Consider the following 15,477-nt stretch of genomic DNA (forward strand, 5'->3'; position numbering starts at 1 on the left):
ATCCGGGAGGGTTAATAGATGAAAGGATATTTTTCAGTGTTTGTTACTCCCCTGGAGCTTCTAACGTATATCTATTCTAAACTACTACTTGAAACTTGAAGCCATCCGTTATACAAGAAAGAAAAAAACCCCAAAACCCGTACGCCAATGCATGCATCATGTTCTACATTCGCTTTGTAGACCTTTTTTCTTTGTGGTGTAAATATGTGATACCAACGAAAACGCAGCGCCATGCAATGTTGAAAGCAACAAAGATACTCTTCGGATCCTCTTCGAACCCTCCTTTAATATAAGATATACAATGCTTTTCGGTATTTGAGCAGTGTGGTTATTAAATTTTGAGGCAAACAAGCGTCGAGGCAAATGTTCTCCATCACGCGAGTAGCTTCTGTACTCGCTCCTGAATCACACGATCAACAGGCTGGAGGCCTCTTTGGATCACAACATTCTCTCTCCCGCCAATGGTGACAACTTTGAGCCACTCCGGAGCGATTTCATTGGCAATTAATCGGATACAATTCATTCCTTCTTCTTTTGAAAGCGGTACTCGCAAAGAATCCTTAAGCTTGTCTGAGATGAGTGTCATGGTAAAAGCTTGCCTCGGCAGGGAAGCCGGGTTGGACAAGCTGAGCATGGAAATGGTAGCACAAACGTCGGTGACTCGGTTCAAAGCAGCTCGACGCTGAAGCTCCGGTTCGGATGGGGGGAGAGGTCCGTTGGCTTTAGCAAGCTGCTTATGTCGTAGACGATCCAACAGGCTCATCTTGGTACCGTCGGGATTTACCATGGCGGTGGTAGCCTGCTGCTTGACCTCTTTTTCTTGCTGCTTCGCAACTATTCCTTCCTTGAGCGCCGATAGAGCATTGTGTCCCTTATTCAGGATCGGGTTGATTTTGATACTGTTGTCCATGTTCCTAATTTCAGCGCGAGGCAGTTCTTTCAGAGATAAGCCGGCTGGAGGCACATCCACGTCGGTCACATTGTCCTGTGTTCGGCCAGCACAGAACGCTCGAAGGTTCTCCTCAAACTGCCTGCAAAGGCGCTCTTCGTTGATGGATACTGCGCCATTGTTGTGGTCAGGATGCAGCTCTATGCAAATCTTTCCACGGCCATAGTCGGATACAATAAAGGGAGAAACCACACTGGAGTCTCGTGTCGATGTCTGGACGGCAATGCATACTCGGATGTCGTCAACCGTGACCTGTCGCTTGCCCCAGGTACGGGAGATGTGTGGAGCCACAGACGAAATATCAATGGGCACAATGGTTCCGTTGTGTACAATCTGGAGAGCAATAGTCTTAAGGAAGGCCTTGTGCAGGCGGATCAGATCGACCAGCTCTGGGCTAAACTCGCTTTCAGCCTCCTTTGTCTTCTTGTGGCTAGTTACGCGATACGCCTCAAGCTTTGTCTGCACAGTCTTGCCGCCTTGCTTAGACTTTGCAATGATGGTCGACTCGCTGGGCTTATGCGCAGAAGCAGCTCGTGAGGGCGTTGACTTGGCAACCTTCTTTCCCTTGACCGGGGTCTTTGGCGCAGGCTTCGCAGCGGGCACTGCTACTGCCGAAATGGCCACTTTGGCGGTGGATTCTCCTCTCCGAGCACGCTTGGCTGGTGTTGCAGGCACTGGTTCTTCATCGCTGCTGGGAGTGAATGAGACGGTCCTTCTTGTGACACGAGGAGGGTGGTTGGCGTCGGCCTCATCGACTGCGGCCTTCCTCTTCCGTGAAGATGTCGGTTCCGGGTTGGCGATGACCGCCTTCTTGGAGGCTGCACCATGGAAAGCCTGGCTCTTGGATACGCGAGTGAAGCTGCTGATGGATTGTGTTGTTGAGGGAGCCTCGGCCTGGCGCCTTCTTGTGGTTCGGGCCATGATGTGTTCTCTTTCCTTCTTCTACTTTATGCGATGTGACTTTTCCTCCTGCTCCTTCCCTTCCTGCGGCGTGCCTAACCTGCAGTTCCAAACGACGCAAAGAAAAAAAAAAAAAAAAAATCAATTGGCAAGAGCTATACGTGCAGCCCAGAAGCGCGGATCGTTACTGTGGGAAAAAAAAAAAAAAAAAAAAAAAAAAAAAAAAACAATAACTAGTAGGAGAGATGTGCCTGATGATTTGAGAACAAGGCGTCACTGCCAGTTGAAAAGGAAAAGTCGAAAAAGCGGGAAGCTGCGAAATGCTAAAAGGCTGGACGCTGGAAAAGAAAGGAAGGAGCCGAGTTGAATTGCCTTGACAACGGAATTACCGCTCCATAGTGCTGGGGTGGAAAGATTTCATGACGCGACCCGCAGACGCGCCCACACGACGCGGTTCATTTTCCTGGCCAAGCTGAGAAATGTGTGTTTCTGTGGGCGCGTTAAGTGGCGGCCCCTCCCCCACACGCGCACGCATGCTTCGACCTGACTTGGCTTGGCTGCACGGGCACTAACAAACAGAGCTGTACAGAGTAATGCTGTAAGCACCTCAATGGTGGTGGGTTTCAGTATCTGCATAGTAGGTACGATCTAGTGGGCAGTTAGCAGTAGCAGTGCTTCATTCTCGGTGCTCCCGCTTGGTACAAGAGGATGGCAGGATTCCTGTTAGTAGTATACTATAGGCATATCATACATATGCAGCTAAGTATATCGTCTGCCTGTACTTCCGCGCAGCACCCAACAACTGCCAATGGCTGTCCTATCTGTGCAAGTAGCTTCGTCGCTAAGGAGAGTGGCAGTGGCAAGCTTTTTGCTGATGCGTCTCGTGTAAGCCAATAACGATGGCAAAAAGTGTGGTTGATTGGGCGCATGCATACTATAGTTACATCCTTGCGACGAAGGATGGAAGCATAACGGCCAATAACTCCTATAATCTGACCGCTCTTATGAGTCAATCATAACCAGTTGTCTTGTATCACATCGAGGCTGAGCGTTACTAGTTCTCTTTTTGGCACGCATTGCGAAATTCGCATGCTGCAGTGTTTTTATTGCTGTGTAGTAGCGGGAACTTCATGTAGTACAGCATCAAAAGCTTAGTTATAGAAGGAGAACGACTCGACCGAAAAACAAACTGAGCAGAAAAAAGCTCGTAACCGTAAAACTATAGCCGCCATTCGCCTTGTGTCGTCTGCCAATTGCCTGTCTTGGGCCAATGGGCCCAGCAACAAGGCAAATACAGACAATCCACTGGTTTTGTGTTTTGTGCTCCCAAATTTCGCCCAAATCCCACTGTAATTAATCCTTAACCATTACCGTCCTTAGTTCACCAACTCCAAGCCAGAGAAAAAGAAAAAAAAAAAAAAAGAAAGAAAAAAGAGGCAAAGGCCAGCCGTCTAAACCCTAGTGTACAAGAATGATCGAAGCGAAGAGTAAATAAATGATGGCGGGGTTAGCCTGATTACACCCTACAATCAACTATGCGTCGGGCCTTTTTGAATCTGATGAACAAGGCTGAGCATGGTGTAACAGGACTCGGCTCCTTTAGCGACAAGCTGGCGTGGGCCAGCGATCGACCCTGAAGCTAACAGGGCTCGGTGGCGGAGGAGCTGGAACGGTATAGTCATCCTCAAAGACGCGATGGGCGGCGCCTGGGGAATTGCTGTCGTCCTTGGTCACTGGTGCATGATCGAAAGGGATGATAGGACGTTGATGGCCTTTTAGTGGGCTGAGAGAAGAACTGAGCGAGGAGTAAATATCTTCGGATGTTGCCAGCCGAATATTGGCCCGCTGAGAGGGCTTAATGGGATAAGGCGCTGCAATTTGACCACTTGACATGTTGTTGGTGTTGTTGCTGGTATTGGGTAGTATGTTTAATTGGCCAAGTAGAGAGGCAGTCCAGCTGAGCTGACCGATGAAGCGAACTTGGAAATGTTAGAATAAGAGAGAGATAAAGAGCAGGCGAGAGCGGTGAATCATTACCAACGCTTTGATGGCAAGGCCTGATTAAGAGCAGCCAACAGATATAGATTCGGCAGGCTCGACTAGATGTTGGAAGCAGCGGAAGAATATCTGTTGATAGAGAGCACCAGCTGGCGATTCAAGAAGAGCTGGAGAGGAAGATGGAGAGAGAGAGAAAGGCAACAAGTATGGTCAAGCTAATACCCCAGAGGTGGTCGAAGGGCAATGATAATTGCTGTTAATGGAAAGGTGCTTAAGAAGCAGAAGCCAGCCCAGATGGGAGATTGAAGAAGAGAAAGGATTCTTGGTCTTGGTCTTTAACGGCCGGGAAGAGTAGACGGGAGGGAAGGTTGAATTATAAAAGCGAGAGGGATCGGGGCCCTGGAGCACCGCACACGAATAGCCAAGGAGAAAAGGAAACAGGGACGAAGTACTCGGAAGGGCGGCTTCAGGCGAGGAGGGCGTGTAAGAGGGAAAGAGCAGAGTTTGTGCTGCTGTTGCTGCTGCTTGGGGGAGAGAGGGGGTGTGATTGATGGAAGAACAGGTAGGTATTTGGTTGTCTAGACTACCTGCCCAAGGTAGATAAAAAGGTATATATGCCCTGTTACGCAGGCTCAGAGAGCAAATTTGGTACCTGACAAGCATGTTCATTTACCCAGGCACCTCCGCAGAGGGGTGTACAGGTAGCACGATTCAGTGCTGGATGGACCGCTACTACTTGTAATTTCACCATTTTGGGCGCGCCGGAGAGGCTCCGGGGAAACGCTTGGGGAATCCGGGGATGCTCGTGCCTCGTTTGTGGCAAGCTGCATAAGAGACTCGGTCAGAGGTAGACAAGCCTCGGCGAGCGACACATTGATGGGGAACATCAGGTCGGACGTGGCACCAAGGTACAGTAGGCACCGAGTATTTGTTTTAGCAGAGAGCATAGCTGGTGCTTGTCTGCGACGGATTACCGCTAGCACCAGGTGCAAACACGCCTTGTCCGCGGCAAGGGTTTTGTAGATGAGAATTTCTATTCCAAGGGCCTGCTGGGTACCCGATGGCGTGCAAGAGGCAGAGAAGGACAGAAAAGGGGGAGGGGTGGGCATAGGCAGGTCTGGGGAAGGCGGAAGTAGCTTTGGAGGACCCATGGATGTTTTACGAGCTGCTCTGCTGCTTGCCTTGGAATATTGAATATTGTAACTGCCACATAATTACCATAGTACTACTGATACCTTACTTAACACCTATACTTACTACCTGTAGTATTGCGTTACGAACGTCAACTGAGAGATGTTGGGAATCCGGCAATTTGTGCATTTCATGTATTTGTACACGTCGCCATTGCCGCTAATCAAAATGACACGAAGCCGCCTTGCAAAAGGGCTCAAAGCAAAGCGTTGGGCAAACCGCCATCAATGCCGTCTCATCCCTAGCCAGCAAACAAAACACGCTACCAGCCCCGACGTCCCGATTAATTGGGAGTTGGGGTAATATTGCGGGGACCAAACAAACTACAGGGGGCCGCCCCTTGGAGAGCTTCGAGTTGGCAAGGGGCCCAAGAGGCGCATAGCAAAGCTGAGCGTCGATAGCAGGCGGAAGCTTACCCGGACAAGCTCTCTCTCTAGTAGTAAGCAAAGTTTCCTCGGCAGAGTTACTAGTCTTGTAAGTTCGAGGTCCCAAGGCTTAGTCGTCATGATTGGTAAGGTTCTTTATCTGGACAGATGCGAATAAGACGGCTCCGTACGAGACTCATACTTTTGGACGCAGGTTAGGCGAACATTGGAACGAACGAAACCCACTGACCACCTCAATAGTAGGTGCCTAGGATGCTACAGCTACCTTGCGACTCAACGTTGCCCTGCCGCCGCCGCTGTTGGCACCAGCAATTAGCAGCTTAATTAGCAGCTCCAGACGGCGGTGTCTCAAGCCGTGATTGCAGGCGAGGTGAGGGACACAAGCGGATGCGCACAAGTATTGGCAGGCAAAGAAGGCGTCCATTCTCGTGCCCCAACAGCAGCAGCAGCAGCAGCAGCAGCAGCATCGAGATGGACAAGAATCCCCCCTTGGGAAGCAAATCGTGCCATTTTCTGATAGGGCATCTGTCCGTCTGTCCGAAGGCATCAATGCGTCTCTGTGATCCACCCAAAGCATCGCCGCCAGCATGTTTCCCTCGCCTGGCCAAGGGACAAGAAAAAGTTACTTTACGACGCTCGTACGAGTGCTTGCTACCTTAATGCCACCACGCAGATGCTGCCCGGCGGGAAAAGCATGGGCCTGACGTGGCAAACAGGCTTACGAAGAGGCATGGTCCGGCTTTTGCGTCTATGTGCATACCAGAAACGACAGGGTGCGGTACATGATACAAATCTGGAGTGCAGGACACGATACCTCGCATTTCCTATCCATGCAGCCATGTGTGAGAGCATGCACGCAATACTGCTAGAGGCGCGTATTACTCCGCTGGAAAACAAGAAAGAAACCAAAAGGGCTGCCAGAGCCTTACGTTGCATCGGACGACCACAATAAGGTGGCTCCACCATTTGACAAGATGCCCCTAGCTTGCAATTTATGGAGAGAGATTTTGGATATGACGACGGGGCTCGCTTCCTACGGCATCCCCGATGCTGACCTTGTCTCTCTCTGTCATTTCGTTTCATTCTTTCTTTTTCGAGAGCTCGCATGGAAGCTTCATGTCTGGCAAAAATGACAAGGAATAGCGGGAATCCCATATATTTGCAACAGCGCTCAGGAGGCCTTGCCGGCGGCTTCTGCGATTCCACAGTGATCGATCCTGGCCAGTTCCACCGTGGGCTAGTAGCAGCTCTAATGGTAGGTACTTGCCTCCTTTCTGGAAGATTACCTATTATATAGACGAAAATACATGGCTAGGGTGCCGCTAAACTCGCGAATCGATTCATCAAGCAGCTAATATTGTCTAGGTGCAAGATATTTTCAACCTACATGAACCCCCTAGCAGCATCGGCTGAACGATGCGGCTCTGCGAAATAGAAGGTAAAAATTTATTCAGGCAGGTTATGGCAGGTGTGCTTTTACTTTTTTTTTGTGTCCAATTCCCCCTTACACCCACTCCTCTTCCTCCTTTTCTTCTTCTTTGCGTGTCACGACATATCTTCAGCTTTTAATGTAATTTGTATGTAACGCAGGCCTACTCTCCCACAGCTTATTCTTTCCGACGGAAGGGAGGAGGGGTGAGCCAACAGAGGCCACTGCACGGTTAACTACCGGTGTTGTTGGGAAAAGAAACATACGGTCTTCTCTCTCACTATGTACATGATGGCTTGGTGGTACCTGAGATTCCTTGCGGATTGCGCATTTGGCATCTCCAAATGAGACAGTTGCCGGTTCTGGTGTTCTCATCAATCCAGAGAGCTTGTCAGCAAGTAAGCAAGCTGAGCCGGATTACTTGTGAGGTTCTGCACTGCGTCGTACTCGGGTACCCAAACCCTCCGACGACTTTGTTTCTGGATGGGCTGATGCTGAGGGGGCAAAAGAACGCCGTGTATTATGGTACTTTGTAAGGCCGATAACGAAGTAAGATTGGTGTAACGCATCGATGGCTTGCCTCGTATGGAGTTGATCTGGAGGAGCGTTGTGTCATGTCTACACACCGCTGCCAAGCAGTTGTACGAAACTAAGGAGCAGGACACAGCTTATCATCTGCTATTGGATGGTTGTCTCCCTGCTACGTGCTGGACAAGATGAGCCGCAAGAGTTTTTACTGGACTAGAGAAACGAGTTCTCAGCCAACGTTACGAGCAGATGGCGTAGAGAACAACCCCTTACATGCGCCCTGCCCTTATAGGTCCACGGTAGGCAGGCATCTGTCTAGGTTGGTACAGGAGCTGCAAATACCTATTTACATACATGTACCCCATGTCTTGTCAAGCTTCCCTGCAGCGAGCTGCCATCAAAGACACGGTTGGTCCAGCTTCGTAAGCAGGAATGCATTCGCATAGTTTCTCCTTCTCAGCTGCCGTGGCATCGAAAACTACTGCCTCTCATCTGGGATTCCTCTCTCACATCCATGTTGCTCCCTGCTTCGGCTCTGGGACTAACATCACCCTCCAAGGGCATGTTTCATTCCATGCTATGTCACTCCGTGCAGACCCGGTGTCGATCTCGATGTATCAAGTGCAAGGGCATCTGTTTTTGCACATAAGTATCCAAGACATCAAATCGAAAACAAGAAATCGAGGTTAGAAATCGAGGTTGGAGATCGAGATGTGGAGATTTGCAAACGCAAGGGTAGCATCAACTAACAGCTAGGAGATACATCATGCATATGCATAATCACATTTGCGATTCTTCTTCTTCTACTGGACAACGTAAATTTTGTATACGAGCATTTCTTGCACTAGATCGTATCTCTAATCAAAGCTGCATTTACTCAAGTGTCTCACGCTTCAATTGCTCCGCTCGAGACACCATAAGGAAGTCCACATTAAGTTAATCAAACGTCTCATATAACATCATATCATACCCTTCATCGCAGCTTTTGCTCCGAGGGTCATCAAAAAAGAAAAATTCTGTTGGGCGCCACATACGTCTTTCCATTCTCTTTTTTTTTTTTTTTTTTTTTTTTTTTTTTTCAGAGACACACAGACCTAGATATCTTCTCCCGCCAACAAAGTGTTAATGCTTCAGGGTTTAGGCGCATTTGCCGATCCTGCCGCTGCTGCAGCAGCTGTCGACGTTGTTTGAGCTGTCTTGGACTTCCTCCTCGCAGGCTGGTATACGTCATTGAAGTTCATGGCGACACCCAAGAACCTCATATCGACATCTGGTTGGTATGCCAAGTCTCCCAATAAAATCTGTAACCTAGTGCGGAATGAAGTCCCGAGCTGTCGTAGACGTTCCTGCAAGGCGGGAAATTCAGATGGTACGTTGTCAGAGGCTGTGAGACCTCCATCATCGTCACGGCGTGTTATGTTCCTCAATTCGGCTTCTTGTCGTCGAGTATACTCTGCGCTAGTCCACGAATACAGACCAACAATGGTGTCGCGGTAATGCAGCATGAAGCGAAGAATCTCGCTGAGTTGGTCGAGATATGTAGTCCTTTCCTTGTTATCGGAAGGGTGATGTCGGAGTTTCGGCCCAAGAAGGCCTTTATGGGTAATGTCTTCGAGGTATCGTCTATGCGCTTCGATAACGTCGTCTAGTGTGCAATCTTCCTTCCGAATCCGCTTCTGCAGCTCGCCCCATGAAGATTCAATGACCTCGAAAAGGATATAGTATTGCAGCTGGCCCACAAAGTGAATCATTTCGGCGAGCACGCCTCTTGTTGACTTCCACGTCTGAACTACCGCAGGAATAGGGCTCTGCAACACTCTTCTGGAACCCGTCATGCACTCTCTCCATGTTGACAAAAGCACAAATTCCACCCGCTTGATTCGCCAGAGGAAATTAAAGACTTTGAGATACTGCCGGTTACCCCACTCGGTAACAACAACATCCACGGGAGCATCGATCTTGTATTCCAGAGTGAAGCAATCCCAACCAATGTCGCCATGCGATAGCTGAAGCATTCGGGCATCCAATCGCCGTAGCACCTCTGGGGAGTCGTACTGAGCGTTTGAGCCGCGAATTGCATGCTCTAGCTGAGCCGTGAGTGTATGTCGGTATTGAGAACCTGAAGGGCGGTCCAAATTCGCCGCGAGAGATTCCATGAGTAGTGCGATAAAGTCGCCCTGCCCCAAAAGGATATAGTCCTTTAAAGCCTGAAGATGGACAAAGAGGCGGAACTTGGTTTCCATAAGGTCCATTAAGCGCTTCATTGTTGTCTTGTACGCCTCATCAATCCATACTTCAACTGTTGCGGTATCGCCGTATCTCAGTTCTTTCGAAGCAGCTTTGGAATAATCTTCCACCCACAATGAATCTCCGCAGCTGTGTCGAATAAAGTTCAACGATTTGCCAATGAGAAATATCTTTTGGGCAAATTCTTGTGAGATGATGCTTGGAACCATGTCCTGGGCAATCTCGTATTTATCTTCCCAGACATTGCCCTTGATCCGTAACGTATCCTCATTGTCGGTTTGTTCTCTGACGAAGAATTCGAGGGATGGGTCCGACAGCTCTCCGTCATATATCCAGTGTCGAAGAATACCGTACCAGGGCCGGGTGAAGCTACCCAACAGCCGTTCTGCGAACGCGGCAACAACGGGATCTCCATTGGAAGAAGCAAAGTTATGTATCAGAGTAATGATCTGACCGCCTTTTTTGTTTTCTGACTCTTCAGCAATCAGGGACAAGAGCCTCAGGCCCATAGTTGCCTCTCGTGTCCACACCACACATCTCTTTAACGTGACACCAGTATTCCCAATCCCCCCCCTGGGCGCATTTTCATCCAAAAGAGATAAAGCCTTCCGAATCTGGCCCTCCAAAGTCGCAACCAACGTTAAATATGATCGTAATTCGTTGCTAATTGCCGATCGCAAGCTCTGGGCCAAAAGACCATTGGCAGGGGTTTGGCAGAAAGCATCCAGACGTCGGTAAAGCAGCGAGGGTTCGGCAAGGGTGTGTAAAATAGATACTAGCGGTAGAGGAAGTGAGGAGGGGAGCTTCAAGATATCTTCTCTCGTAAAAGGGAGAGTCGTGGAGGATACACCTTGGAGCGTGAATGGAAGGTCTCGAAGGATGGCCGTTTCTGAAGGTTCGATTTCTGCATAGTTGCTCGATAGCAGAGCTGACTTTACCGACACATCCCTTCTTACCAGCTCACTCTGCTGCTGCCTTTCTTCTGCGATGCGCCTCTGTTCTTTTGATGGTGGTATTTTGTGAGGTAGCTCTTCGTGTATGGGAGACTCTCCCATCGGGTCGTCTTCTATTCTTGTAAGAGGGATAGATTTTGAGCGTGCCCTAGCACGCTTCTTAACTGCATCTCGGGCAACAGCCTCACGATAGTTCGAGGAGGAGGGCTGGATTATGCTGAGCGGAGGAGGGGGCGCTTTTGGATCCGGAGAGTCGGCTAGGGCGTATAGGAGGTATAAGATTGCCCATTTTGACTTGAGAACGGGGACTGCCAGCAGCCTAGAGTAGAGATCTGAAAATCTGAGTGCATGGGAAGGATTGCTCTGAATGAGCTTTCGTTTGATTGAGTCGGCGGCCCGATCGACATCCGATAAGATGTCAGGATCGGGCGGGCTATAAGGAGCCGTCGTCAGCAAGGCCACGCCTCGATTATATACTCACCGTCAGGTGCGCAGACGCCATATTTACCTGTTTATGATAGCCCTGACAAGCTCATGGCTCAAGTTGTACCGGGCTTGCCAGGAATCCTGGCCTTCGTTTGGGCCTCTGGAGGGGACGATTTGGGTTATCAGGTTGTCAAGGGCATTGGCGACGCGATCTGGTGCCATGGCTGCATTGTTGTGACCAGCAATAGTTTGGTTGAAGTAGCTAGAGATAGAGGGGAGGGGGGGAGGGGGGGAACAATAATTACAGAGAGAGCTGCTTTTAGCGACAAAGAAATACCTGTAACTGTTTCCTTATGCGAAGTCTCAGGCCGCAACAAAGCTGCCGAAGACGCGCAGAGGACGCGATGGCTTTCGAGTGGGATGTAACAGTAGATTTTCCGGCGGGGAGGTAGCGGCAACACTCAGCTCCGGTGTGCTTCGGCGCAGTCAAGGGGTACCTGATACTTCTTCAGCCGCCCTACAGTAGCGCATCCCTCTGAATCCGTCACTCTGTCGGCAAAAGTTGACTTCACCTAACCATTGACCCTTTCCCACTACGCCATCGGAACGAGGACAGAACAATTTGCCATCAAATTTGCGGCCTCACAATGCGGTTTTCATCAAGATAGCTCCACAGCAGCGATCGCATAGTATCCCTGATTCCATTTATCGACTCATGATTGTTCTCTCGCGTCGCGCGCCGCTCCATCGCTGCACGCGACAACTGTAGTTGACTTTCCGCGATCCACGATGCCCGATATCGACCCCGCGGCCTTGAGCCGCCCGTCTGTCAGCGTTTCGACGCCTATTTTATCGACAAAGACGCTCACAGTCTCGGCACCCGGCTCCACGAAGGCTGTCAAGACTAGTCAGATAATACCGTCTCGAATTGACCTTGAACCGCTGTACACAGCCCTGAAAGCCGCCATCAGCTCGGAGCAATGGCTCATATATAAAGAATCCACAACTGAGTTTCTGACTGGTACGGATTAGATTTTTCCATGCTTTTTTTCTTCTGTATTTTTTGCTCCCCACGAACGTATTGTAATCTCGACAGTATTCGTGCTTTACTATAATAATAAATCCAACTATATGCTCATCATTTAACCAAACAGGGCGACTCAACCAGTCTGAATACTCCAGCCGAATCGATCCAATATTATCATCACCAACAGGAGAGAAAGAACACCTACACAACCAACTTATTGCGGCAATATATGGCAATGTCACTCGGGAGATGCCTGATATTGGCCTTGCGCCATGGGTTAGTGCCAATGACAAACCCACGACGACTACGGGCAGTAAACCTGTGTCGGGTGACGCAGCGGAGCGGAGGTTAAAGGGAGAGGTGATGCAACTACCCGCACGGGATCGACGGCGCATTAAGGAGCTTACACAAAACGAGGTTCGTTGCTATCCAAATATTCTTTTCAGATGCTTTTCCAGAGTATTAACCAATTGTTCTTTTACTATAGTATGACCCCCTCGAGAGCTTGGCAAATATGTTTACGGAGGCGCACCGGAAACCGCCTGTTGCCACTGATGTTCCACCAAGTGCAGCCGGTGGCATCAATAACATGAGTTAGTGGCCTGCCTCAATCTTTCTTTTCCTTTGTAACTTTTATGTTCAGTCTAACCCTTGTTCTAGACTTTGACCTAGAGATTCGAAAACGATATACACAACCGCTTGCCATCGAGTCCGGCGAGTTCCCTGATATGACCCTGATAGCTGGAAGAATGTTGCCTTTTTGTTACGAGGCAGGCCTTGTCAATGGGCATGTTTCAGATGCGCCGAATCTCATGTCTGTTGCTACAGATACATTCATCAAGGAAGTCTTGACGCAGATCTTCAGCCGTACTCAAAGTAATGGCCCGGGCGAGTCGGGCAGCGCAGGCTATGGAATAGGTACCACATGGGTTCAAACCCATAAATACAGGCGGCAACTTCACCGCGAGGAAGACGCGGCGCAGAGGGGAGAGATAAGCCGAGATAAGTCGGGGTTGTTGCCCATCGAATCCAAAGCAGCCAGCGAAAGAGGCCCACTAGGCATAGCAGATGTGCGAATCGCCTTGGAGATGGCAGACTCAGGAATATCCCAGTTCCCTATTATTTCAGCACAGATCTTGTACGGATACCGGGAAGGCGAGCTCGAAAACTGGAAAGACTATACCTGGGCTGATGGCGAAGCCCCCACAGCGCAAGTCGAGGAGATCATGGCGAATGGCAACGCGGAGCTCACCAATGGCACTCTCCCAGACGCAATGGACATCGACAATGAGGTTTGGTGGGAGGGGGCCGAAAAAATAGACATGGATATGATAGACAGTGCCTTGGATTCCTGTCTCGCTGTCGGATCATGAGGGATATCACAGCTTTCCCGCTCACTAGCTGCCGTTCTGGAACAAAAAAAGGACAAACAACATTGACGGCTATGCCGAATAGAATATTCTACCCAAAGCGCTATAGAGGGAAGGGGTTTCAGGGTAAGCTGCTCTGGATAGATTAAGTGGCTGACAGGGTACCTATCATTATGGGAAAGCCAGGATTTTGACAGGACACCCACACCGATAGAGTGGATGGATCGCTGTTGTGTCGGCAAGGGTTCAGCCTTGAGCGCTTAGCATCAATCGGCTGCTGCGATACACGGAAGGCTTTGACCAACCCTGGATATCTTTGCCTTTTTCTATTTCTTTTCTTTTCTTCTTTTCTTTTTCCTTTCTCAGTTATGGTGTTGTGCAATAATGTGTTTGATACGGAAGGGATATCAAACGGCGTTGCCGGGCCGCGATTATATTCATTACAGCGTTGTGAATTCTTTGATTTCATTTGTTTGAAGGGGCAGGGAGGTCTATATGGTTTCACTTGTTGGCTTCTACGAATTGTATTTGTATGGGACGATACCCTAGTTGAAGGGGCAAAAGCAAACCACCATGAGGCAGACGAGGTCGAACGGTATGTACATACAAGGTGGATGGATGCACTGCAAAGAGCAGGTGGGCTTAACTTTACGTATATTCCAGCAGCACGTCTTGTTGGCTGCCGGAGCAAGCGTCTTACCTGAGATGTTATTGATGAGTACCAAAATAGCAAATAGTACTAATGCCAAAAGAAAAATTAAAAAAAAGAAGCGATGAGCCAAAAAGGCATCTAAGACTCCAAAGTGCACACGCACGCCGTAAGCACCGGCATGGAGCGCTGATAACTGAGTCGATTCCGGCCTCGCCTGGGACAACACTCTACCTCTGAGATACGATTGGACTACCAGACAAAGACATTCTGCAGCACTAGAAAATACTCAGATTTGCAAAATCAATTACTCCCGACTCTGGTCTGTAGCCACTAGAAACAAACTTACCACTGTCGCCACCGAATAGCGACGACGTCACAAAACGGCCCGGCAGATGGCGGTACTTCAATACCCAGCGCATGCATGCAGGGTCGCGGCGCCCAGCTGAATCCGGAAACAGCCAAATGAGGCGGGATGGCGGACAGGGGAAGCAAATCATGGGAATCAACAGCTCTCAAGGATACCACCCAACAGTTTACGGCAGCAGCAAGGCCCTTTGTAAGAGTCATGGCATGACTGATTGATTGTTTGGTTTCCTCTTTAATATCCCAATGGTCATCTCCGAAAGGAACAACCACCACAGCTGGTCCTCTAGTGCGCCACTTACAAGGCATCTGTCTTAGCCCATGCTGCACGGTACGGCGTACTCCGTGCTAATGGCGTGAATACGGTACGAAACTCGGGGCTTTCCTCTCCTGTATTGGGTAGGTACTCTGTAGCGAGAATCAGGGCCTGTCCACATGTGCTCTACTGCAAGAGGGAGCAACTTGAGGATGCTGATGCACGCTGGAATTCTGTGTATAGCAAAAGATTAAGTGCTTATCTTGGTAAGACGCGCGCACGCTGGGGACGCTGAGGGATTATCGCTGCTAGGTATAGTAGTCAGTTCTAGCGACCTCAGTCTTGTTGCTCTAGTCTTTTTCTGACCAAAAGACAGGAGCCCGGTCCTTTCTGGCACCCAGACGTTCTGCATCCCAGACAACCTGCCCACCAAACGGGCCCAGGCGCGTATAAGGATCCGAAATTAGAAGAAGCAATAGCACGACTGCCACGAGATGAGAGCCCATGCAAGTACGGGGTACCACTGTGTTGCTACTAGTCATGTTACCGTCTGGACAAGGGTGCTTGAGTAAGTTGGTAAGACACCTTTTGAGATTGGGTTCTGGAATGGGCGTGGAATGGGAAAAGAAAAGTCACCTCATGGTCAGCGATGGTGTGTGAATGGGGGAAATTTAGGAATTTGGGAATTTCTGGTGGTTGTGTTTGATTCATGCACGGCGGTGGTGGTACACGGCAGAAAAAGGGGCAGATATGAATGAGTTCATGTCCCTTTGTTCGATGGAGTCGGTGCTAGCGGTCTGCT

At 49.5% G+C, this 15,477-nt stretch overlaps 4 protein-coding genes across 4 annotated transcripts; 1 reads left to right on the forward strand and 3 right to left on the reverse strand.

Annotated features, from left to right (window-relative positions):
• Positions 1 to 8: 8 nt before the first annotated feature.
• TrAFT101_004159 (uncharacterized protein) lies at positions 9 to 1,968 on the reverse strand. Its single transcript, XM_024907253.2, has one exon. It carries the CDS (start codon positions 1,868 to 1,870, stop codon positions 374 to 376), a length of 1,497 nt encoding a protein of 498 aa, XP_024766060.1. The 5' UTR covers positions 1,871 to 1,968; the 3' UTR covers positions 9 to 373.
• Positions 1,969 to 2,918: 950 nt separating this feature from the next.
• Positions 2,919 to 4,516, reverse strand: TrAFT101_004160 (uncharacterized protein; the record flags this gene model as incomplete). The annotated part of the gene is made up of 2 exons (XM_066127087.1): positions 2,919 to 3,828; positions 3,887 to 4,516. One exon carries the CDS (start codon positions 4,514 to 4,516, stop codon positions 4,058 to 4,060), a length of 459 nt encoding a protein of 152 aa, XP_065983195.1. The 3' UTR covers positions 2,919 to 3,828; positions 3,887 to 4,057.
• A 3,655-nt stretch (positions 4,517 to 8,171) lies between these two features.
• On the reverse strand, positions 8,172 to 11,367 carry TrAFT101_004161 (uncharacterized protein). Its single transcript, XM_024909243.2, has 2 exons — positions 11,090 to 11,367; positions 8,172 to 11,014 (listed from the first exon to the last, which is right to left on the reverse strand). Exons 1-2 carry the CDS (start codon positions 11,227 to 11,229, stop codon positions 8,512 to 8,514), a joined length of 2,643 nt encoding a protein of 880 aa, XP_024766055.1. The 5' UTR covers positions 11,230 to 11,367; the 3' UTR covers positions 8,172 to 8,511.
• Positions 11,368 to 11,597: 230 nt separating this feature from the next.
• On the forward strand, positions 11,598 to 14,156 carry TrAFT101_012015 (uncharacterized protein). Its single transcript, XM_024909242.2, has 4 exons — positions 11,598 to 12,028; positions 12,162 to 12,451; positions 12,522 to 12,627; positions 12,695 to 14,156. The coding sequence occupies exons 1-4, from the start codon at positions 11,797 to 11,799 to the stop codon at positions 13,405 to 13,407; spliced, it is 1,341 nt and encodes a 446-aa protein (XP_024766054.1). The 5' UTR covers positions 11,598 to 11,796; the 3' UTR covers positions 13,408 to 14,156.
• Positions 14,157 to 15,477: the final 1,321 nt, after the last annotated feature.

Source organism: Trichoderma asperellum, chromosome 2 (genome assembly GCF_020647865.1).
Source record: "Trichoderma asperellum chromosome 2, complete sequence".
NCBI classification, from domain to species: domain Eukaryota; kingdom Fungi; phylum Ascomycota; class Sordariomycetes; order Hypocreales; family Hypocreaceae; genus Trichoderma; species Trichoderma asperellum.